Source organism: Maniola hyperantus, chromosome 22 (genome assembly GCF_902806685.2).
Source record: "Maniola hyperantus chromosome 22, iAphHyp1.2, whole genome shotgun sequence".
NCBI lineage: Eukaryota > Metazoa > Arthropoda > Insecta > Lepidoptera > Nymphalidae > Maniola > Maniola hyperantus.
The window spans coordinates 4,645,353-4,671,240 of record NC_048557.2 but is presented as its reverse complement, the minus strand read 5'-3'; the positions used below and the strand labels follow the sequence as shown (position 1 = coordinate 4,671,240).

The following is a 25,888-nucleotide window of genomic DNA, read 5'->3' as shown; positions in this document are numbered from 1 at the left end:
AGTATGTGCCCTGCTCATTGCCACTTCAGCTTCGCAACTCGTTGAGCTATGTCGGTTACTCTAGTCATCCTACGGATCTCCTCATTTCTGATTCGATCACGTAGAGAAACTCCAAGCATAGCTCTCTCCATCGCCCGCTGAGTGACTCTGAGTTTTCTTATGAGGCCCATAGTTAGCGACCATGTCTCGGATCCATATGTCATCACACCACTGGCAACACGCACTGTTCAAAGAGTACCTACGAATAAATCGGTCGTATTGCATTGTTATTGTACGCGTACATTGCACATTACGATAACAGTAGCTACACTCTACACGCGTACCGAGTCACTATCTACCTACATACCACGTATAGTACGCGACAGTTCGAGACGTCAATCGGGGGGGGGGGGGGGCGCACAGCCCCCGCGCTAACCCGGTGCGGGGCGTCCCCCCGCCTCATACCCCAACTGCCATCTCAACCTGTCGCGGGTTATACGTACCACCTACTCGTACCGAATCACTACCTACCTAGTAGGTACCTACGTACCACGTACAACCTACTGTAATGCAATCGACATTGACCTTTCGTTGTTACGTCATTCATTACTCCGAATTATTGTGCGGTAGAGAAATACGTACGTTGTACCGCCTCGCACCGTGGCCTACAGGTGTATTGACGGTGATAAAAGTGCGTGGTTCTGGAATCTTCTAAATATATGGAAAAGGTGACTGACTGACTGACTGACAAAGTTTAGTGATCAATCAATGGACACGGACAGCTCAAACTACCGGACGGATGGGGCTGAAATTTGGCATGCAATTTGCAGGTAGCTATTATAACGCAGACATCCGCTAAAATAGATTTTTAAAAATTTTACCGCTAAGGGGTAAAATAGAGGTTAGAGAATTCGTGTAGTCCAAGCGGACAAAGTCGCGGACATAACTCATAAGCTAGTTCTGGATATATTAATTCTAGTACACGAGTCACCCAAAACTAAATCAATTTAGAAAAGATCGTTCCTCAAATTGTACTAATTGACAATAGACCCTGTAACTTCTTGCAAAGTCTGAATTTAGGGACTCGTAATGCTATTTATGCTTACCTCTTAATACGACTCCTTATATACGAAGCCTTAGCTTAACTTACATACTCGTAGTTATACATAAAGGTATGATTCCGAACCACCCTGCACGCAGCAGCGCTGCCGCAGCAGTGCTATCACCAGCTGTCACAGTCCTGTCGCGGCACTACTGGTCTCCATACAATATCTATAAGCTTATATTATGACATTACATTCCGAGCTAGGCAGCAATGTTCCGCTACATTGCTGCCGCGACATTGCTGCCTAGCTCGGAATGTAATGTCATTTAAGCTTATAGAGATTGTATGGGGACTAGTAGTGCCGCGACAGGACTGTGACAGCTGGTGACAGCACTGCTGCGGCAGCGCTGCTGCGTGCAGCGTGGTTTGGAATCATACCTTTAACCACAACATACTACATGAACACAAATGTAGGTTAACTAAATGGGAGCGAAAGTCGAGTCAATAAGGTAGGAAACTTTTTTAATCTAGGAGTCCGATACTGCACCATAAAAACGCCAAAGTTGTGGCAAGTTGTGGCAAGCTAAAAAAACTATTGGACTAAGAGCCAGCGCGTTCCAGACCATCGTTATTTTATAAAAGCTAAAGGTTTCTCTGCGTGTTGTCCCCAACACTGGGAGGAACGTTTGTCTGGATGTTTGTTTGGATCATGGTGGCTTTGGGAGATAACATTTTTAATAAAGTGTAAAAAATCTCACGTCAAAGTATAAAGTCAATTTTTATAATATTTTCTTCAGAATAGTATTAAAAATCACGTCAAGCATTGCCAGACACAGACAAAGACTTTTACAATTTATAAAACTTTAAGGGTGTCTGGCAAGCGGGTTGCCATGATACTTACTAAGTGTCTGGCAATGCATGTGTGATTTCTAATACTATTCTGAAGAAAATATAAAAAATTCGACTTTATACTTTGACGTATTTTTTTTTTCACATTTATCACTTGTTATTTCCCAAAGCCATCATGATCCAAACTTCATAGTCGCTGATCGTTCCTCCCTGTGATGTGCACAATACGTAGATGAACTTTCAGCTTTTATTTAATAATGAAGGTCTGGCACTCGCTGGCTCTTTCTCTATATATGAGGTAACAAGTTGTACCATAACTTTTACCTATAAACTACCATATAACCGTGCAATTCCAAGCGTGATTGGGTTCGCGCACAAAGTTTCAGCACATAAAATCAATAAAAACAAGTTATCTGTTGTTTTTAGGGTTCCGTACATCATAATGGAAAAAGGGAACCCTTATTTGTTGTCAGTCTGTCTATCTGTCAAGAAACAATTACTAACTTTTTCTCAGGGACGCGTAGAGGTATCAAGTAGAAAATACTAAGATCTATCTTTGAAAGGTCTTTTCGTGCTGTAAAAAATCTAGTTAAAAGTTCGCAATGTATTGCAAATAATATAAAAATGAATCACTAAATGTGTTGCTCATCGCAAATCTCGAGAACAGCTGAACCGATTTTGCTAATTCCTTTTTTATAATATTCCTTGAAGTACGAGGATGGTTCTTACGGAGAGAAAAATTTAAGAAATTTGAATCGACTGTTAGGCGGAACGAAGTTCGCCAGGGCAGCTAGTTGCAAATAAAACCTCTGACTGACACTAGATGTCAACGAACGTTGCGTAGATAGGTGCCGCGGGGTCAATTCCGCATCGTAGGCGGGGCATTGACCCCGAGTTTTGCACGCTATACATTGCGTGCACATAAATACTAAATCAATAAAACTACAAGGTATAAGGCAAATGGTTATTGGTATTGGATATGTTTAGGTAGTATAATAGTAGCGCTAAGTTTTTGCTAGCGTTCTAATTATACCCTGTACTTATACTGTCTTTACTAAGAAGTAAGAATTATATTATTATGCTCTTGACATCTCCAGCTCCACATGTTAATTGATCAGTTTTACAACACGACTGCCCAGAAATGTTTTCAGGGTTCATGTATGCAAGTTTGTGAGTTTCTTTATTCCACGATAACTTCTGAATGCATCAACAGATTTAGATGTATGGGGTATCATTAGAATTCCTACATCTATGAATTAAAAAAATCAGTATGGTGTGCATGTATGGCGCGATTTTCAAATATGAAATTTTTCTATTTTCTCTTATTTTTAGGGTTCCGTACTTCAAAAGGAAAAACGGAACCCTTATAGGATCACTTTGTTGTCTGTCTGTCTGTCTGTCTGTCTGGAAACCTACAGGGTACTTCCCGTTGACCTAGAATCATGAAATTTGGCAGGTAGGTAGATCTTATAGCTGACATTTGGGGAAAAATCTGAAAACCGTAAATTTAGGGTTAGATCACACAAAAAAATTAAATTGTGGTCATGAACTAATAATTAGTATTTTAAACTTTTGAAGTGGGTGACTATATCAAGTGGGGTATCATATGAAAGGTCTTCCTGTACATTCTAAAACAGATTTTTATTTATTTTTATGCATCATAGTTTTTGAATTATCGTGCAAAATGTCGAAAAAATACGACTGTAGTACGGAACCCTCATTGCGCGAGCCTGACTCGCACTTGCCCGGTTTTTATATGAATTTTCATCTCTAATAAGAACGTTTTCTTTCACAGCATCCTTTCACCAATCGGCTCCGGCGGCAGTCCAAGCTCGGGCAGCGAGTCATCCCCATCAGACTCGGAGTCGGAATCATCATCAGCGGAGTCCACTTCGGGGCCGGCACCTCCCTCGGCCCCAACGCCGCCCAACCCCCAGCCCACAGTCCCTCCCTGCCTGAGCTCGTGGGGCCTGAGGAACTTCGCCCCCCCGCCAGCGCATCCGCCGGACCATGCGGACCTTAGCAACGTCCTTGCTGATGCCAAGGGAAAGCCGGTAAGCTGAAAATTTCATTTATCTAACGCTGGCCATACAAGATCAAGTTTACCGTCAAGTTTGCATCGGACTTGAAGTGGCGCGGCGTTCAGTAAACTTGACGGTGTGTATGAGTGTGCATAATAAGTTGACTTGTCATATTGTCGGCAAACTTGACGGTAAACTCGATCTTGTATGGCCAGCGTTATTACGCTGGCCTTACAAGATCGAGTAAATAATAAAATAATGATATAAAGTCATCAAACGCTCTATAATGTCAAATAGCTTACACCGGAAACTTCGTTCGTGTGGAGTATGAACTACACACAGACCACTGTTTTATCCCCTTAGGGGTCGAATTTTCAAAAATCCTTTTTTAGCAGATAACTACGTCATAATAGCTATCTGCATGCCCAGCCCGATCCATCCAGTAGTTTGAGCTTTGCGTCGATAGATCAGTCAGTCAGTCTGTCACCTTTTATTTGTGTACTAGCTGATGCCCGCGACTTCGTTCCCGTTCAATTAGATTTTAAAAAAATCCCGTGGGAACTCTTTGTTTTTCTGGGTAGCCTATGTCACACTCCAGGTCTTCATCTATACACATGCAAAAAATCACGTCAATCCGTTGCACCGTTGCGACGTGATTGAAGGACAAACAAACACACTTTCGCATTTATAATAAGGGTACTGATAATATTTAGAAGAAATATAAACCCTGAGAACTTGATTCTCGAGCCATAAAAATTCTTGTATCGCCATTTAGCCAAAAGAGAAATGAAGCAATACACGTGGGCAGTCAGAAGTCTTCTTTGAAATTCTGTAATCTCTAAACATAGGATATGCAAATTCTCCAACGCCGCGACTTTTTAAATAAATATTCAACAGATAATAATAATTACAGTTATAACTATTACAATAGTTTGTATCGTTTTGCACAGTGTTACTTTGATAGCGAGGCTAGTTCTCAGGTGTTGGATTTCTCGAGATAAACACTTCTCCTTACATGGGATCCTGATTCAGCATTCTCATGTCGCCATGTAACTCCCTGTCCGTGCCCTGACATTCATTTGTTCTTCGACGTTTGGCTGGATAACAATTTGATTATGAGTTTAAATAATCCGTCATGTGCTTTCAATCTTTTGTAATTTTGGTTATAAACTAGTTGACTTTCCCTGGTATAGCCCGGGTGAGGTAGTTACCTCTTCCGAAACGACACTATCTGTTAGTATCTATTAGTTATTAATAATGGATTAAAATTAGTTCAAGTACTTTTTGAAATCAGAAACCTTATTAGAAGTGAAGTGATATTCAAAGTAAAGGTGTAAAAATATGTTTAATAGAATTAAATTAAATCTTTTGTAATTTTGGTCATAAATTTGTTGACGAAGAGACACTATCTATTCGTATTAATTAATGGGTTGAAATTTTTGTTCAAGTTTTTTTGTAAATCAGAAACGATTTTATTGTATGTGAAGTGACATTCAAAGTAAAGTTGTAAGAAAAATATTAATAGAGTTTAATTAAATCTTTTGTAATTTTGGTTGTATCTAAACTAGTTGAGTTTCCATAATAAAGCCAGGGTGAAGTATTATCTCTTCCGTACAGAACTATCTATTAGTATTAATGATGGATTAAAATTATTTCAAGTACCTACTTTTTGAAATCAGAAACGATTTTATTGTAAGTGACATAAAGTTGTAGAAAAATATCGGACCTCAATCTAGAGCAAAATGGATGACGATCTCTTCCAATTCGTCATAAAACGAATGCATGACATAGTCAATCGAGACCAGTCCATTCATCAGAAATGGATAGACTTGGCTATACTTAAGTCCAATCTGAGGGATTGTTTGATGAACTTTGAGAACAGTATAAGAGATCTACCGTCAAGGGATAAAATGAAGATAATGTACAAGTATTACAGTCTCAAGGATACCATGTGGAGAGTCGTTGGCGCCATACATGGGAATATATCGGCTATGTCGAGTGTGGTACGATATTTTACATTTATACCAACTTATTTGTTTACTAAATGATGCTCGCGACTTCGTCCGCGTGGATGTAGGTTTTTATAAATCCCGTGGGAATTCTTTAATTTTTCAGGATGCTACCTCTGTAACAAGTAGACGGTGCCTACAATTTCGTCTATCTGCATTTACGGTTATCAAAAATCCCATGGGAACTCTTTGGTTTTCCAGTATTAAAAGTACCTACCCTGTGCCCTTTCCCGGGTTGCAAGCTATACCAAATTTCGTCGAAATCGGTTAAACGAATGGGCCGTGAAAAGCTAGTGGATAGACGTTCAGATACATTTTAGAATTTATATTATTAGTATGGATTGAATAGTAGCGATGATATTTGTCTAAATTCAAATGAATTAAAAAATAATTTTGAGAAATGCCTACTAATGCCTTTAAAGCACAAATCCACGCGGATGAAGTCACAGGGAAATGCTAGTCATTGATGCAACTAAATACATATAACGCAATTAGGTAGATGAAGATGCTTGTTGCTTTTAATACTTCTATAGTTCCGTTGTTTCCCAGAATTGTCATAAGAATGAAATTGTTGTTTCAACAAAATATTGTATGCATATGAGTGTCTGAGTGTGTGATGTGTGATGATCACCCATGGCTGTCACATTGGCAAATACCCTAGGTACTTTAATTTCTTTATTCTTAAAATTAATGAAGACGTCATGCTTTTATCATATTTTCAAAAGCACTAGCATGTTTCAAGGAACTAGGGTATTAGATTCTAAGGGTTTCCTAATTATTTGATTCAGAATGTATACGTTAGTCTAATATTTATTTTACTTGCCTTATCTTGTAGGTATGTACCTACTATGAAATAGTTCACTTCACAGAATTGCTGGTGCATTTGTACCTACGTACATTGAAAGCAGGGCCCAGGGGTATAAATAGAACGTATAAGTGTAGAGAACCGTTACATCGAGTTGTGCGATTCGTTTCCTTTACTATATCTGATCTAGGCTAGGTTTCTTACCTCTAGCACCATGGTTTGAGATTCAAGGTTAAACTTGTGATGGTAACTCCTCTCCCATATAATATTATATTCCTTTGATATATATTTGCAATGCGTGATGTGTATGCCACACCTTCCAGTGCAGCGTTGCAAAAGATCAATGATACAATCGTCTCAGGTGGTCAGGAGGATGCGGTTGAAGTCTCTCTGTGACTCTAGATCCCCATTACTGAGAGTCGTGACCCATTTCACCGAGGATCCTTTTGTGAAGGATGTCGCGCCATTTCCATCGGTTCTTTGCGACATGCAGGGTTTCGTGGGAGGTACCTTTGTATAAAGTCTAAACTGTCAAGTATTTCTTACAGAGTCCAATATCCGAGTTGTCGGACTCCGAAGCGTCGTCGCCGTCGCCGGGCGCGAGGAGGCGGCGGTCGCAGACCAACCGCGTCATGTCGGCGGCCTCTAGCGACGAAGAGGCCCCTAGACCGGTCCCGGTGAGTGAACGGCTTTACTTCATTGTACCATTCGTAATACACTATATACAATATCCGAGTTGTCGGACTCCGAAGCGTCGTCGCCGTCGCCGGGCGCGAGGAGGCGGCGGTCGCAGACCAACCGCGTCATGTCGGCGGCCTCTAGCGACGAAGAGGCCCCTAGACCGGCCCCGGTGAGTGAACGGCTTTACTTCATTGTACCATTCGTAATACACTATATACAATATCCGAGTTGTCGGACTCCGAAGCGTCGTCGCCGTCGCCGGGCGCGAGGAGGCGGCGGTCGCAGACCAACCGCGTCATGTCGGCGGCCTCTAGCGACGAAGAGGCCCCTAGACCGGCCCCGGTGAGTGAACGGCTTTACTTCATTGTACCATTCGTAATACACTATATACAATATCCGAGTTGTCGGACTCCGAAGCGTCGTCGCCGTCGCCAGGCGCGAGGAGGCGGCGGTCGCAGACCAACCGCGTCATGTCGGCGGCCTCTAGCGACGAAGAGGCCCCTAGACCGGCCCCGGTGAGTGGACGACTTTACTTCATTGTACCATTCGTAATACACTATATACAATATCCGAGTTGTCGGACTCCGAAGCGTCGTCGCCGTCGCCAGGCGCGAGGAGGCGGCGGTCGCAGACCAACCGCGTCATGTCGGCGGCCTCTAGCGACGAAGAGGCCCCTAGACCGGCCCCGGTGAGTGGACGGCTTTACTTCATTGTACCATTCGTAATACACTATATACAATATCCGAGTTGTCGGACTCCGAAGCATCGTCGCCGTCGCCGGGCGCGAGGAGGCGATCGGCCATGTCCGCGACAAGGAGGCCCTTAAAACGGAGCAAACGAATAGGCAGGTCACCTGATGAAGTGATTATTTGCCCATGTAAGAGCCCGTGTACATTTGCAGCACCAGAGGAACCGCCAATGCGTTGTCGGCCTTTCAGGAATTTGTTGATCCGCCAGTTGACTATCCATGGGGTTATTCAAGGGGCGGATCAAATATGTACAATTAAGTACACGGGTTTTCCTTTTCACCTGTGGTTGACACCCATGTATTTAATTATACAATTTGCAGCATATCATATAATATAATTATTAGGTGTATGCATAGAGGCACTGGTGCACGGAAGTTCTCACACGAGTTTATTTACTGATTAAGTACACCAAAATAAACAAATCAAAACTTTTTTTTGTAAATAAATAAAAATATTACTTGTGCCAATAATTAAACGAATATATTTATAATATTTACTCTAGCTATAATATCATCTCATAGCGAAATAGCAACTATGACAAAAAACATTTGATATGCCGTGTCATATTAGTTACTATACACCTACAGATGAGAAGGAATTTGTTGCGTTTGCAGTTTCATGATTGTCTTTGCAATGATGCTCAGGCATGATATCATTCTATACAATTATTGTTGTAAATAAAACCTCTTCCATCGCCGTTAAATAGTTTCAATACTTTTGTATTTAAGAGTTTTAAATCAGAAATCGATTCCGTTACGTGTTTTTCAACTAATATCAACGAAATGTCTCTAATAACCTGAATTAAATAAAAGATGTTCTCGTCAAACAGGTCCGGACGCAACCTTCGCCCTCCGTGGCGGCAGCTGTCCCGAATAGCTCCCAAAGCACGGGCGTAAAGCGCGGCAGACCTCCTAAAGTTCGCACTCCAGAGGAAAGGCCGCCCAAGAAGAAGCGCGGGAGGCCCCCAAAACCGAGGCCCCCCTCCCCCGCGCCGGACAGCGATCCTGAGCCCGAACCCCCACAGCACAACTCTCTTCAAGGCACCAAGACACACATCTTCCGCAAGGTAGATAATTTTATTCTAGTTTTCCTTTAGATCTGATTTACAACTTAATCATTGTTCTTATGGCTGAAAGTAGTGTCGTGATTCTACTCTGCGGTTAGCAGCTCAAAAACAAAGTAACATGTAAACTCCTCAAATGTTACAGATCAATAATTAATGATTTTCCGCAAAATCATGCATTTAATTATTTTATTTCCAGGTGTTCACACAAAGGAATAAGGACGAATGCGGTGGAAAAGGCGGCAAAGGAGGCAAGGGGAAAGGCGGAAAGGGCAAAGGCCAGGTGACGATCATCGAAGCGACAGCTCCTGAATCAGGTGTCGATGATGATGATCGTCGGGTCAGAGACCGTTCTGCTGAAAGACGGAATGAGGAGGCCATCGCCCGGGTCTCGCCTCCGCAGGAGCCGGAAACGCTCACGAGGAAGCGAGAAGCAGAGCGGATAGCTAACGAGAGGATACAGGAAAGAGTATCCATCGAAAGGCCCGACCGTCGCCGCTCCGCAGACAGAATACCCGAACGACCAACAGAAAGAACCTCAAACGACCGGATACCGGACCGGACGGATCGATTTCCAGACCGACAGTCCAGTGACAGACTACCGCCGGACCGGCTGTCCACCGATCGGTTACAAGACCGATTGTCCAACGACCGGTTATCGTCCGATAGGTCGTCGGATCGGTCGTCGCTCTCGTCTTCGGAAAGAAAATCCATCGACCGGCTATCTGGCGATAAATTGCTACTGGAACGGATACAAAACGACAAACTTTCGGTCGAGCGGATACCGAGTGAGAAGCTTGATCGGCTCACGAGCGATAAATTGTCACACGACCGCTTGTCGAGCGATAAACTACCACACGATCGCTTATTGAGCGATAAAATTTCTCACGAACGGTTGTCGAGTGACAAACTCTCGCACGATCGGCTTTCGATAGAGAAACTGTCGCACGAGCGGTTACCGAGCGAGAAAATCGGTCACGATCGGTTATCGACTGACAAGATCGGTCACGATCGATTATTGAGTGACAAGATCGGTCACGATCGGTTATCGAACGACAAAATCGGTCACGATCGGTTATCGAGTGACAAGATTGGTCACGATCGGTTATCCATTGACAAGGTCGGTCACGACCGGATATTGGCTGATAAACTTGGGCACGAGCGTTTAACAAGTGAAAAAATCGGACACGAGCGGTTGGCGAATGACAAGTTATCAATAGAGCGGTTGCCGGGGGACAAGTTACCGTTGGAAAGGGTGGACAGGATCGCGTCAGAACGATATATCCGGGCCGAGGCCGATGTCGGATTCGTAGCGACCTTATCGAATGGTGAGATATTTTCTTGTTTATTTGGTCACTAGATGATGATCGATGTACTCGTGCGGAAGTGTTTGAATTTTGGGCTAATAAATAGCTCCCTCTTCGGTATGCAAGCTGTCTCTGTACCAAGTAGATGATGCTTGCAACTTCGTCCACGTGGATTTACTTTTTAAAAATTCTGTGTAAACTCCTTGATTATCTCTGTACCAAACGTTCAAAGTCAGTTAAACAGCTGGACCGTGACAGACAAACAGGCAGACACATATTTACAATATTGATTGAATTTGGGAGTCCTATTTAGCGTTTTCGTTTCACCCTTGCTTCGGAGAGCACGGTAATCTCTCGATTATGGTTGTTATCTCCGAATCAAGCGGCTCATATAATAATTATGATAAGTTCGTTTAATCAACAAATTATAATTAACAGTAATTCAGTGGAGTCGTATGCGGAGGACCTTCAGGTAAAGGTTTTCTTGGAGTTTAGATTTATTTATCCCAAGAAAACGCCTACCCATTACATGAGATTAATGAAAAAGGGTCAGGATTCTCAGCAATGAGAAATACGAGCGAGAGAGAGAAAGAGAGAGAGTGAGAGAGGGAGGGAGAGAGAGAGAGAGAGAGGGAGGGAGAGAGGGAGGGAGAGAGAGAGAGAGAGAGAGAGAGAGAGGGAGAGAGAGAGAGAGGGAGGGAGAGAGGGAGGGAGAGAGAGAGAGAGAGAGAGAGAGAGAGAGGTTTAAATATAAGTGTTCATGTGTCCAGGCGGTGAGAGGGTGTCGCGTGGACGCGCGTCGTGCACGGTGCGCATCCCGCTGTCGCGCCTGCGGCCGGACACGCTGCGTTTGCTGCAGCGCCCCGCCAGAAGGGCCAAGCCGCCGCCGCCCACACCACCCACGCCGCCCACAGACCATGTAAGTTTCATTTTTAGGGTTCCGTACCTCAAAAGGAAAAAGAACCCTTATAATAGGATCACTTCGTTGTCTGTCAAGATCCATCAAGGGAATCAAAACCTATAGACCGTGTGGATTTAGGTTATCAACAATCCCTCGGGAACTCTTTGGTTTTCCGGGATAAAAAGTAGCCCCCTTAGTAGTAGTAAAGATAAGTAGTTGTAGTAAGTTACTCCCCAGGTCTTTGACTATACACATGTAAAAAATCACGTCAATGAGTTGCTCCATTGCGACGTAATTGAAGGACAAACCAATAAACCAACAAACAAACACACTTTCGCATTCATAATCATTATGTCTGATGGAGTATTGAGTATTGACCCTATGGTTGCCCCAACAGTCGCTGGAAGGCGGCGGCTCGGTGCTGGAGCGGCGCGGGGAGCGCACGCCCATCTACTACTCGTACTTCGAGCGACTGCCGGCCGACGCTCTATCCGACGAGGAGCGGGACCACAAGTAAGTTTACATACTTTCGTTATTATAAATATCGACATCATTATCTTAATTTTCGGTAGGCAAGCTTTTTAACATAATTTTATGAATACTTTTTCTACATTATTCTTAAATTAGCTGATGCCCGCGACTTCGTACGCGTGGATTTAGGTTTTTAAAAATCCTGTGGGAACTCTTAAATTTTCCGGGATAAAAGTAGCATATATGTCCTTCCCCGGGTTGCAAGCTACCTCTGTACCAAATTTCGTCAAAATCGCTTGAACGGTTGAGCCGTGAAAAACTAGCAGACAGACTGACAGACAGACAGACTCACTTTCACATTTATAATATTAGTATGGATTATGCGTTTTACACTTAGTTCGATTCAGTACTTGTTCAATTTAACGCCGCAGCGGCCTTACTTAGAGGGCAAATTAATTACAAAATCAAAATACGTAGCAACGTGAACACGATATAAACTTAAAATAAAAGTTTATCACCATTATCATCATAAATATTTAATACTGAATTATTATTTATTTTATTTTTTGTTTGTACCAGAACCATATTGTAATCTAACTACTTAACTTTGCAGCTCACTGTTTTCGTATCTGTTTTTCGAATAATCTTCATTTTTTCTGCAATCCACAGATACTACCTCACAGAAGCTAAACGCCTCCGGACGGCAGCGGAAAGAGAACAGGAACCCCTCGCTCGCGTCATGCTATACCTTGAGTCGGTGCTCTGTTTCGTTCTAACGGGCCGAGTGCTAGAGCTGGAGCTCGATACCAAGCGCGCCTTCACCATCTACCGCGAGACTATCGAGTACATCAAATCGATTCACTCGATGCCGCAGCGGTTCCGAGCGTCCCCTCATTCCACATTCAGCAAGCTGGATATCCTCAGGTCAGTATATAATCATCCTCAGGATTTGAGACGCGTCATACTATATCTTCATGTCGGTGCTCTGTTTTATTATAACTGACGAGTGTTAAAAATGGAGTTCGGCACAAAACGTGATGTAGGAGTTATCATATACCTCATCAGTAATATTTAAATCGTAAACGATCTACAATAAATTGTAACAGAATATTTTTGTTACAGCCTTCGTGTACAAGCTCTCTTATATCTGCGGATGTTCAAAATGTACAATCGGGAAGTGAAAGAGTACAACAAGATTGTTCAGGAATACCAGCAAAAGGTTTGCTCTATTCATTTAGATTTCTGAAAATTAAATCTTGGAACGAATAGTGGTAAGATTTTGGCACAACGTTTCATCATCATCTGAAGTTGAGATTTATTAAATCACTAGCTTATGCTCGCGACTTCGTCCGCGTGGACTACACAAATTTCAAACGTCTATTTCACCCAGTTAGGAGTTGAATTTTCAAAAATCCTTTCTTAGCGGATGCCTACGTCATAATAGCTATCTGCATGCCAAATTACAGCCCGATCCGTCCAGTAGTTTGGGCTGTGCGTTGATAGATCAGTCAGTCAGTCAGTCACCTTTGCCTTTTATATATTTAGAGAAATCGTGTTATGATAATTAACGTTCCGGTATTGGTATTGCAGCCGGCATGCGCGGAGGCGGTTGCGGGTGGCGCGGCGGCCGTGTCGGCGCGCTCGGCGTCGCCGATGTCGCCGTCGCCGTCGCCGGCCGGCTCGGTGGGCTCGGGCTCCGGCTCCGGCTCGTCGGGCTACTGCTCGCTGCCGCACGCGCCCGGCGCCGCGCCCGCGCCGCCCTACTGCGGCCTGGCGCACGCCGTGCCCGCGCACGCGCACAACGCGCTGCTGCAGCTCACCAAGTACTACACCTTCCTGTACGTGGCGCACGACCTGTGGGAGCAGGCCGACTGCCTGTGCCGCCTGCGCGCCAACCAGGGTGAGTGCACCACCACCACCACCACTACCGCCACATCATCATCATCATTCTATTTGAGTCTACTGCAGGGCCTTCTGAGGGTGTGCCTTTCTCATCCAGAAGTGGACACAGAACCACTTATCTCTTCGTGACCTTTCGCGATGGGATGGCAATTTGTGTTATGGTATGGCATCTTGACAGTTCATAGTTCACAAGGTACAAAACAGGTGGCAGCACCAATTCATAGAAGCGATAGGAACGAGCGAATCACTGTTATAAAACATTCTAATAAACTGAAAACTTTTACAATCCCAATAACATGAACCCATTTCTCTTCCAGACCTTTTCATCGCAGTGGATCGCAAGTGCGGACCCCTCACGCTGTTCTCAACGTTCCGCCACCTCGTGCAGTACGTGCGGCACGCCATCTCGCTGCTCAAGAACGCGCCGCGCGAGTGACCGCGCGCGTAATAGCCACGTTACCGCACGCGTGAGATAATACGTACTTTGTGTATTTGTGTGGACAGTGACACGGGAAGTGACTGATTGTGACAGGGTCTGGTGACCAAAGGGATTTTACTCATTTACTGGCAGGTGACAATGTGATTTTAACTAGTCTGTGTTTTAGACCTCTTCCAAATTGATGCGAAATTTCGTACTAGTTTTTGCAACGACACTATTTTTTTATATGTAAAAAATCTGCGTTTTACGCAGTGTCTTATTGTATAACTTTTTTGTCTTTTTGCGATTTTCGTGCAAAAGTAGTGCCCTTTAATTTCGTGCAAATCTTGACAGTTTCATGGTACCTAAGCCCGCGCTGCGAATTTTCACCGCGCGATTTTATCCACAGAATTCTGAGACATTCTGAGAAATTGTAGAATAAAATTTAATTAATATCGGCATATCAGCAAGTAATTATTCCAAAAGGATTATATTATTCCGATCGTAATTTCGCACCTGCTCGGAAGAGGTGTTAACACCTACATTGATGTTAATTTACAAAAGGTGGAGCTACACCTGCGCACGCGCACGAACCGTGCACACAACGCCCATCGAACATCTATGGACGCGACTGTGCGCAAGTGTATGTCGCGAACGCGCATATCATGTTTGTACTCACCCCTCACGAATATGTGCACGCTGTGACTTGTACAACATGCACGCGAACCGCTCGCAAAACTCGTGAACATGTCCATATTATTGTTCTTATTATGCGCGTTATATGCACGGTTTATGCGCGTGCGCAGGTGTGGATCGGCCTTTAGGTTACGGAAATGACGACTGGCACACGCGTAGATCAGCGTGGTATGAATTGATATGAGATTGTTTCTGCGTATTTATTAACTCTGCAGTATAAGACAATTAATAAATCTGAGATCTATAAAACGTTCTTTGACTTTGTTCAGGTTTTAAGACAGATAAAACGAGACGGATTTATTTTTCATATATCTCTCACTATCTTAAGTCTGAGCAAAGTCAAAGTAAGTATAGATCTCAGCCTAAAGCTGCGTATCTAAGTTTGCGCACTAAATGTTAACATATACCTAGAGACGAAAGTTCCAATAGAGACTGTGCAATACCTATCGACATGAAATCTATATCAAGTTGATGTGCACGTATTGACCAAGAATCGAATCAAATCGGTGCGCACGTATCGATAAGAAATTCTGATCGAATCAATGCGTGCATACGACGTATCGGTAAGAAACTGGAATCAAATAGGTATAGGTACACTATAGAAAATAAACTTGAATCGTATCGATGCGCATGTCTACTATTAGATCAATTACGATGGTCGATACGCAAGTCTGATGGATGATACGCAGTTTTATGTCTTTCTGATAGAAAAAATTGTAGTCCTTAGTTTAGACGGTATACCTAACCGTCGTCGTATAGATTGATACGCAAGTGCTATTAATATGTTTTGTCATCAAACACCATCAGTTGCTGAAGTTAATCATAATAATAATATGAAATGCAGGATCTCTTATGCAAAATAATACCAAGTCCAAATATTATTCAGCGACCAACATACTTAGGTATATTATATTACTTTAAAATCGTATCGTAGGTAATTCTCATAAAACTTTTATGAAACTGACTCGCAAATACATACTATACCACGGAATATACTCGGAAATATACTATAGGATTTTACTATTTTATCGTTTTTAAAATCGGACTAATTTAGCCTAAGAATTATAACGTTAAAAAGCACATTTCATTTGAACTAACCCCTCAATTCAAACACACATTCATTTTAATTATCGTTTCGTTGATAAAAATTAGTTTTGAAAACATGTAATTAATTAATATAATATTCTATTTGATTGGTGAATGTTTAAATAGTAACTAATTTTTTATCTTTTAGTAATTTAAAAAATATTTTATTGAATATTTTAACGGTCTATTTTAGTATACAGAAAATTTTAATTCTATTTTTTTTTACGAACAGTTTCGTCTTGAATAGGTATAATAAACCTATTGTTCATTTGCGTTAAAGGATAAACTTGCTAGTATAACAACACATGATGCAATAGATAAAAGTCGATAAGAGAATTCATTAGAAAACGTTGTTTACTCGGCATAATATTTTACTATAATTAAACATAATATTTTTCTCGCAGTGGTTACGCTACTTCCATATTCAATAAAAATTGGGTCTTATAAAAATAGTCATGAACAATTTTTCACAAAATGAAAACAATATGCCTTAAAACCTTATAAAACTAAATATGCCTTACCGCTAAATGTTATACGAAATCGGACATCTAATACAGATACCTTTTCAATTTTATCAGAAATTGTTTGTCAGAAAACTTTCTGTCCCACTCACTCTACAAACTTCAGAAAAGGACATACGATCCGGCAAAATTCTGACAGTCTGCGATGTCTAGTACAAAATGTATTAGCAGAGAACATTCTGGCGCGCAGATTCTTTTCTGTCAGGCAATTCCTGAGATAATATGGCGCTGCACTGAAGCTCTTATAGCTTTGAATTTAAACAAATCGCAGTTACGCATAACCAAACAATATTTTTACTTTAATTAAAAGCAATAATAAATAAATATCTGTCATAGTTGATCTTGAAATTTTACAGTTTTTTATTAAATTTACATTATTAGAAATATATTTTATAAAACATTTTGCGGATTTTAATGTGCTTATCAAAATATGATTTTTAGCATTTTTAGTGATATTTTGGTGTCAAGAAATTGAATATATAATCAGTTACAATTATATCGATTATGCCTGTGGCTGCGGTTGCTTATAAGCTTTTCGATATGGTAAACTACATAACGACTCCATTTTGAAGTTTTGTTACTAGGGTAGTAGAACTAAAACATGCGACAATATCATACGAGTATGCGTAACAATCAATTAAATATGATGAGACTTTAGAGGGATGAGGATGAAGGATGTCGGACGACCGGACAGGACAAACAATATCGCTTTACAGTATATATTAAATAATATTATTATAATATATATATAGAAATAAACTAACGGTATGATGGCACTCGCAACGTTTCAAGAAAACAGTTTTCTAAGTGTATTTAGTTTTTATATGTTTCAAGTTGGATGTGATTTAATATATAACACATTTTACTATACCTAATACAATTAATGCTTGGAAATATAATTATATTTTTGAAGTTGATTATTGCAGTTATTACGTTCGTAATATTTATATCATGTGTGTATAATATACGAAAAATAGTAGTGAAAAAAACAAGTATTTGGGCTCTTTTTACACTGTGACGCATTACTTAGGCCCAAGCAATAAATGAGAACGGTATACAAACGTTTGTGATAGTGTAAAAACAGCCAATAGGTGCTGTCCATATAAAAAGACATACAAAAGGGTTTGGAGCCTAGAATTATATACTTAATTAAATGAAATAATACCATGAAAAATAGTAATTGTAATATTAATATGAAAAAACCGCGTGCGCATGCTAAATAATATAATCACTGTGACTTATAATACACGTAATAATTTTATGCTAGATTTTTATACGCGATATTAAAATATACTACCTACATATAAAATGATTACGAAATTATTGACTTTCAAAACTTATCCCCAAATAATAATAGACAATAGTGTACAGTTCAAATAATATCATATTTAGTCCAATATTAGTCTATTCGAATACTATCGAATCGAACTAAAATACCTGTTTATCTAGTACATCCGTGAAGGAAATGGTCACATACAATAAATATTGCTCCTTGTTAAATTCTTATACTTAATGGATTGATTTAATTTCTTTAAAGCTGATTGATGACTTTTATTTAATTAAGTACCTTATCATATTACTGGTTTGATTTCTTTTTTACCTACCCATAAGATATTAAATTATTATCAATTATTTAATTTCAATTCTAGTTTCAATAACAAATAGGTATTCAAAATCGTAAATTATCGATTTTACCGTTTAATTAACGAATTATTTAAATAAATATTTAATGCTAATTTTTCCGATTGTTGCCATTGTAAGATGGAATCGTTTGTTTTTTAGTTAAATAGTTGGTTATTGTACCTATGTATATATAATTCATCTGTTATTTGAAAAAAAATCTTTAAAAGCGATACAATATTTCGGATATATACCTTTGGATAAACCCAGTATCGACTGCCAAAAATGATGGCGAAATTGCCCTCGCATTACGTTCACTTCCCAAGATGTTGACCAAAAAACGTGTATAAATTGTAAATACTCAGTCGCAAAGCGACGAACACAAAGAGTCCAACGGGATTCTGATTCGCTATGACATCAAACTAGAGATGTCCAACTTGACAGTTCTGATATGAAAAAGTGTCAAATTTAACGTCTTATTTCGGGCATACTTATATATAACGCGTAATGCGTAAAAAATGCCTCCTCACGCGCCATTTCAACTTTCTGTCAAATTTCATGTCAAAAGACAGCTGACCCATAGAGTTAAAATGGCGCGGAGTAGTAATTTTTTACGGACTATAGTTACAATTTTAGTGTCATAGAGAATCAAGAGTCTAGGGTTTCTCTCCAATATAATAAGTTATAGAATAATCATATCTTAAGTGTTTTGTTTGTTTTTAATATTTCTAAATGGATAAACCGGGAGCATTGTGTTTGTACATGCGTAACGACACACTCGCGCGGGCCAATCGAGTAATATCTCAACACTAAAGGGATCATGTAGTTGTTCTTCACAATAAACTGTACTTCTACTAAGAGTTTGCACCTCGAAAACTTTGATGGTTTGCCTAGTCTCGTTATTATAACTTCCGAGTAAAATTAACAACCTCCTTGTTCGTAAGTCGGACACATCTGATTTTTATTTCACTAGGTTTTTGCTAACGACGCTCTGGTTGTAGATAAATGGAGAATCACGATGTCGAATTTCGATTTCGATAATACAAACTCGTTCTAGAGGTACAGTTAACTATCGCTTTAACGAAACGCGTAGTTTGGGATAGATAGATTAGTTTATATTTCTTCTGATCGATTTAGGGGTAATTTGATGTTATTGTAAAAATAAATCATGAACAAGTATTAATCAATTGAACACTTTTCGTTGGATCAATAAATGAATTACGAGCAAAAATGCCTTAGCGGCAGGTTTGCCGAAACATTTTTTCTTGTATACATATCAATCGACTTTTTGGGAGGTGATGATCGGATTTAGTTTTGTAAACATGGAGTAACTGATCTCCGTGAAGTTTAAAGTTCCGGAAGACAATAAATCGATTCAATTTACGTGCGCTAAGTAAATTTCTAAACGAATTATAATGTCGTGCCGTGTCGTAACTAACGACAAATCGGAGAGCGCCACGACAGAACATAGATGTGGATGCTAGGTCCACGTCTTTATATTAAATATCTGATTCCGATCACCAAATGTCGCATGACATGACAATGGATGACAGTGTCGCAAAAACGACGCGTCAGTCCAATGTGTTTCCACCCTAAGAATATCATGAACTATTACTAGCCGAAGTCGTATGAAATAGAACTGGGCATTACGACGCAGAAGTTTGTTCAGTAAAAACGAACACATATACTTTTTTTATTGTGCAATAAATGTTCAATAGTAAAATTACTAGTACGAAATATAGGTCACCAAAATTATCGGTGAAACGAGATGTACACTGTATCTATAATCCTAAATAACTTAAACTAATAACTGTAATTTTGGAACATTTCTTAAAATTAAAGTACCCCATTTTATTAAAGTAAAATACCCATTTTTTAAAAATAAAATACCTATATTAATTTTACATGTTTAGACGTTTTTTCGTCCAGCAAACGTCTAAATTTTTATAATATTTCAGTAGCAATTCAGCATTTTTAGTGAGGGAGTGAAAATAACAAAAAATATCAGCAATACTTTTGTTTTTTGAGCTGCCACAATACTTCAAACGGATTCGGTAAAAATTGTTGACCTATAAAGTGCTACAAAATATAAAATAAATGAACATCAACTTGAAAATTCAAAACACCAAAATATATTTTTTCTCTTCTAGGTTGTTTATCAAATTTATGTTGTGATTGTAAATACAATTATTATTATATTATATTATACATTTTGTAATGATATACATGTTAGTGCCAGATAGGTTTTTGTATGGACGTTTTTAGTAAGATTGTAATTTGTTTTGCCATATTATGTTGTGACAACACTATCAAGAAATCGGAAGGGCGATTTCGTAAAACATCCATGAATCATTATTACAATCTCAATTGTTGTGATTGGCTTAATTTGTGCTATTCTTGTTGCAACAATGCATTGCAGCCAATAGTGAGCGAGCGTCTACCAATCAGAGGTGATTGCGATCGTGACATTGTAGCTGTCATTCTACCGCAATCGCGCAGCAGTGCTGTAATAATAAAAGTACATGATAAAAAGCAATAAATACATTCATAGCAAAATATCAGTTAATATGAATTGAAGTTATAAACTTTAAAGTTATCAGCAATTTTTTTTATTTTTAGACTATAAAATTAGACAGATCTTAGAGACCACAGAAGCTGCAAAAGTAAACTGTTGGCATTATTTTAACTATGTATGTGCTTGATTTTTTCAGGCTAAGAATCATGGTTTTTAAAATAAAATGTCACCCTATTTTTTATTAGTATTTTTACCACTCATTTATACCTACTATAACTTTTGTCTTATTCTAAAAAAATAATTGTGTAGTGTTGTCACGACATCTGGCAGCATAGTTTGCGCTCGGTTGCGAACACAAAACAATATGGACAAAACACAAACCTGTAATGTTATATAAGAAGCGAGATGCCTTGTACATAGTATGTTATAAGAAATGTGTAGTTTCATTCAATATATTTTAATTTATAATGTAAACTATATTTATAGATAAGCGGACAAGAAAATAATAATAAATAAATAAAATAAGAAATTATTGTGTAGGTGAGGCCTGACGTGATAGTGCGAGTATTTCACGGGAATTATAATTAATTATTGGAGCAAAGCTTTTTTATGGACGTTTGGGTCGGACCGGTTAGAATTACTTTAACCGAAAAATGTATAGAAGCTTCGCTTCTGTCGGGCGTCCAGCGATGACGCCTGAATTTTTTTATTACAATAAATGTGTTTTTTGGAAGATTTAAGGTGGAAACATACTTACATACACGCAATCCGTTTGTAACCAAAAGCACAGGACGTGTTGAGTGATTTGGTGTAAATCTGATATTAGAACTCTGATTCGTTTGGTATGTTAAAAAGTATGTCTTCACCCTTACTGATGTGAATGTTTTAAACATTCGAGTTATGAGAGCTTGCAGCGATTGATTTAGTATATTTTAGAGTAAAAAGAGAGAGAGAGCGTGATTTTGAACAATTCCGTAAATAATTACCGTAAGCTAGTTACCTGTCGTGAGCACGCAAGTCGGCGTAGACTTTTCCCTACTCAAATTTATTTATTGCGAGTTGTCCCGCTTTTGCTGGGATCGTCTGTAAGACCGATAGGGACATAGCAAAGGTTTCTAGTGATTTTCGTCAAAGTGAAATAATCTGTCATTTTGGCCAGTTTGATTAAAAAAGTTACGTTTCAAAACGTAACTTTTTTAATCAAATTGTAGACCAGAATATAAACACCGTACGCGAAGCGAAGATCGCATCGCGTCAGGTTGCGAGAGTAAAGGTTAAATGATGTCCTTTTCTAACTTAGCTATGTCTTTGTCGGTAAAAGAGACGCACTTATATTAATGGCTGCTTTTGAATGCAACTAAATGCGTTTATGCTATGCGGCACTTATTTATTTTCTGTTCCATTCAACATCGGTACTTACGATTCGCACAAATTATTTAATATTTTAATTTTTAATTCGTTATTTATTATGAATTCGTTTAATTTATTGTACTGCGCACGAAGCGAAGTTTACTTAAACTTTAAAATTGGAGCTACATTCGCGGGGTACCTGCAACTTTTCCTAAAACACGTTACGGAACACTTCACCACATGTTATGAGTATCGTTAAGAAGTGTTGTAGGGTGTTGACCAGAAACACACTTGATAACACCCGACACCACGGCATCAAGATGATCTGAATCGTTTGTATTGGGTGGCGTCAGTCGTGTTGTCGCGTGTCGTAGTGTACGTAAAATATTGGAAGTGGTTTTACGAAATACTAAGATTTGATATTTCTACCATTTTACTCCTATAAAAGCTATGCCACGTGTATAGATGGCAAGTCCCCGTGAATGTACGCCCGTTTTGTTTTACTTTGACATGTTGTGTATAATTTGAATTATTATTTATTTTTAATTAGTCAAAATTTTAGTTGCATCTCGTTCGGAAACTCGCAAAAATGTACTTTGAATATTATTCTTTTTTTTGTTAACGTTCTTAGTTTTAATGTCACGGTACATAATATAACGATTTGTTGCTTAATTAATTATTATTTAAGCTGATTTTATGGCTTTGGTATTAGATTTTAATACGATCAAGTGTCCTTTGTAATCTGCAATACGAGAAGATGTCTTAGAAAAAATATCTATTATACACATAATAATAAATGATTTAAATTTAAAATAGATACATAGATTAAAAATGCAGCCTAAGTCGCGGACCTATGCGTTCCTTTGTATTGTAAAGTTACCTCACTACATATGTATTTCGCACGCGTCGTTTTTCGAAAAACTTCGGACCACGAAAATACCTATTACGCTAATCTCAAAAATGAATCCTAAAATTGACGCCAAATTCTTAACAACAAATTTTAATCTTAAGATTATGTTTGAACGCTGGTTCGGGAAGCGTTAAGGTGTGAATACATTATAGTGTTGTGATGTGTTGTAATTTGTAACTGTATCTGCAGCGCGATCGATCGACTTTTTGGAACCACCCGCCTCTTGGGCATAAGGTCCATCTTGCGCCAAGTGTGCACGTCTTCATATAAAATGTTTTACTGCGATCGCATTCTGTCACATCACGACATCCAAGAACACTGTAATGTCTTTATACCTTTAGGCGATTGTTCTAGGAAATTGTAAAATACTGTTTTTTTTTTTGTTTTCTTCCTCTTTAGTAACATCTTGTGTTGATAGCGTGTATAATTTGTTTTCTTTTTTTATATTTAATTTTTTTTTAATATTTAAGTTAAGAGATATGTATAAATTTTGTTTTCCTCTAATTTTATTTTTTTGTGTAACTATACCCTATGTTATTGATGATAGAATACAATAATTTTTATGTATAGTAACATTTTCTTTTTTTTCTTTTCCTTTTATTTTCCCGTTTTAGTTGCAACGCCTAAAATAACATACGGCTTAAATTAATGAATATTTTATGAAGTATAATATTATGGTCAGTTTAGGTAATTGATTATTATCAAAATATTACCTCTTAGAAAAGCAATTATAGTTACGTTAATGTTAAATTTTAAGATTGAATTTTTTACTTTTGGTAGGTAAGCCCGAAACTTCAATTAAAATAAAAATTCAACTAAGTACTCGGGGAATTTTTGCTCTCATTATCTCTGAGCAATGTATGATACTTACATAAGACAAGAAACTATACGTATAGTTCGCGACAGGTCGACATGGCAATCGGGGTATGAGCTGAGTCGTGGAGAGGGACGGCCCGCAAATCCGCACAGCGCCTGTGCTATCCCGCGCCGGGTTAGCGCGGGGCATTCCCAGCCCGCCTTTAATTATAATAATTATAAACTGCAAAATAATAATTATTAATTAGGACCATTATTAACTTTCAGTAATAAGTTAATTTTCTAAGTCAGCTTTCAGTAATTCAGTTATTCACATTACACAATTAAAAGTCTTACAGCCGCACTCAGAGTCGCTAGTCGTTACTTAAGATTGAGTTAAAATGAGACAGATTAATGTGAGAGATATTATAGCTCTGTCTCGTTTTAACTAAAGTAACGATTAAGCGACTCTGAGTAGGTATGGCTGTTAAACAAAATACCATTAAATAGGTAAACAAACAGCGAAGTCGGAAACAATATGGCGAAAAGTCGTCCCTAATTTTGTACAAGAAAGTCAACTTACTTAAGTACCTACCTACTTACTCTTATTTTTAACGCATTAGGTAAGTATATGTTAGTTTTTCTTCAGCACAAATTTTTGCAATTCTTCAGAAACATATACATAGCCATACACGTAAAACAGTGCATTTTACCTGAAAGCCCTGTAGCTACAGCTATAAAGACTCAAGTCATAATTCGCTAGCTAAGCGAACTCAGTCAAATTATTCGTCTCGCATCATTTGTCGACATAACTATTATAAGTAATAGACACTAGTAAGTATTAGATTACTTTGTTTAATTTATATTTTGAACATTAAAATAAAACTGCACAAATAAAATACCTAAACTGAAAACAATAGTGATAAGTATCTATGTAGGTACCTATTGGTAGCATTGTTATTTAATGGTCATATAAAAAGAGTTTTAGATCTCTGGACGACGGACTAATCGTGCGGCGGAACAGCCACCCTGCCGTCGCACTCCACTTTGTTGGTAGGTACGAAGTGTGGTGCGAAGCTGTGAGTGATTGATCAATCCATTTGTTAGGTAGGTACTTAGTCCACATAGATCACTCACAGGTAAATCAATGCTCACAGCGCAGTAATTTAAACTGCTTATACGTTTGTTAGACAAGATCGCTGCAAGCTCGCGACAAACACTGAATAAGTATTTTAGGATCATGTGACACTGCCTTCAGATTAAGCTATATCGCAAAATGATGAGGTTTGCCTAGTGAACCGCAACCGTCTTAGGCTACGGACAGATATAACGGAATGTCGCGACCGAAAACGCGCTCGAAGTTATTCTTTGACGTGTTTGGCGCAGAAATATTTCAATGTTTCAGCGTCGGAATTTTGTGCACGGCGTCGTGCGCGCTGATATTCGCTACTTTGTCCCTAGTCTAAATAGGTAGTAACTACACAAAATTGAGATAAACATGAGCTAAAATTAAAAATCTTAGGTACCTATGTGATTTGGAAGTGGCTAATTTCATTGTACACAATCTCTAAACTAAACTAAAATGACACGTCTAAATCTATTGCTATCCCTTTATTAATGTTGCTTGCGGTAAAGGATAGCACTAGATTTAGACCTGTTAATTTAGTTTAGTTTAGAGATTGTGTACAAGAGAATCGGCCCACAAGGACAGATTTATAAGCTGATTAATTAGTTAATGCTGTCAATTTTTAGCATAACGCTGTCACTAAAAAGTGAAAGCATTAACAAATTTAACATCCGTTTAAGTGTTCTTGTGCAAGTGGACCTAAGTAGCTAGGTATTCTGACTGAAGTAACAAAGCGTTTTAGCACTGCATTTGCAACTTAGTGGAGAGCTTAGAGCGCCTTCACACTCACGTTTGTCTCAAAAAAAGAAAAACCCGCGTGTGCAATGTGAAAATACCTCCAAACGCGCTTTTTGTATACGATAGATAGGCTGTAGTTTTAAAAATATTTGAAATCAATTTAAGCAAAAGAAAACACCAAACCAATATACCGACCTAAAGGCCACTATACATTTATCTAATGCATTCGGCTAGTGGCAGACAATGTGTAAATGCTGTTTGCTGCACTCGGCTAAGTAAACCATATGGTCCTGCACACATTCGCCGAGTAAGTTGGGCCAATGTGTAATAG

At 39.1% G+C, this 25,888-nt stretch overlaps 1 protein-coding gene across 3 annotated transcripts in view; it reads left to right on the top strand.

Moving 5' to 3' along the window:
- The window catches only part of LOC138403926 (AF4/FMR2 family member lilli-like), a 195,671-nt gene extending 172,200 nt beyond the window's left edge, over window positions 1-23,471 (top strand). For all 3 annotated transcript variants that reach the window (XM_069506172.1, XM_069506173.1, XM_069506174.1), the window contains 10 exons: window positions 3,669-3,927; window positions 7,257-7,385; window positions 8,968-9,204; window positions 9,401-10,529; window positions 11,279-11,427; window positions 11,807-11,922; window positions 12,550-12,804; window positions 13,003-13,099; window positions 13,471-13,780; window positions 14,100-23,471. In XM_069506172.1, coding sequence (XP_069362273.1) covers window positions 3,669-3,927; window positions 7,257-7,385; window positions 8,968-9,204; window positions 9,401-10,529; window positions 11,279-11,427; window positions 11,807-11,922; window positions 12,550-12,804; window positions 13,003-13,099; window positions 13,471-13,780; window positions 14,100-14,218 — 2,800 coding nt within the window. In that variant the 3' untranslated portion in view covers window positions 14,219-23,471. The remainder of the gene's footprint in view (window positions 1-3,668; window positions 3,928-7,256; window positions 7,386-8,967; window positions 9,205-9,400; window positions 10,530-11,278; window positions 11,428-11,806; window positions 11,923-12,549; window positions 12,805-13,002; window positions 13,100-13,470; window positions 13,781-14,099) is intronic.
- Window positions 23,472-25,888: the final 2,417 nt, after the last annotated feature.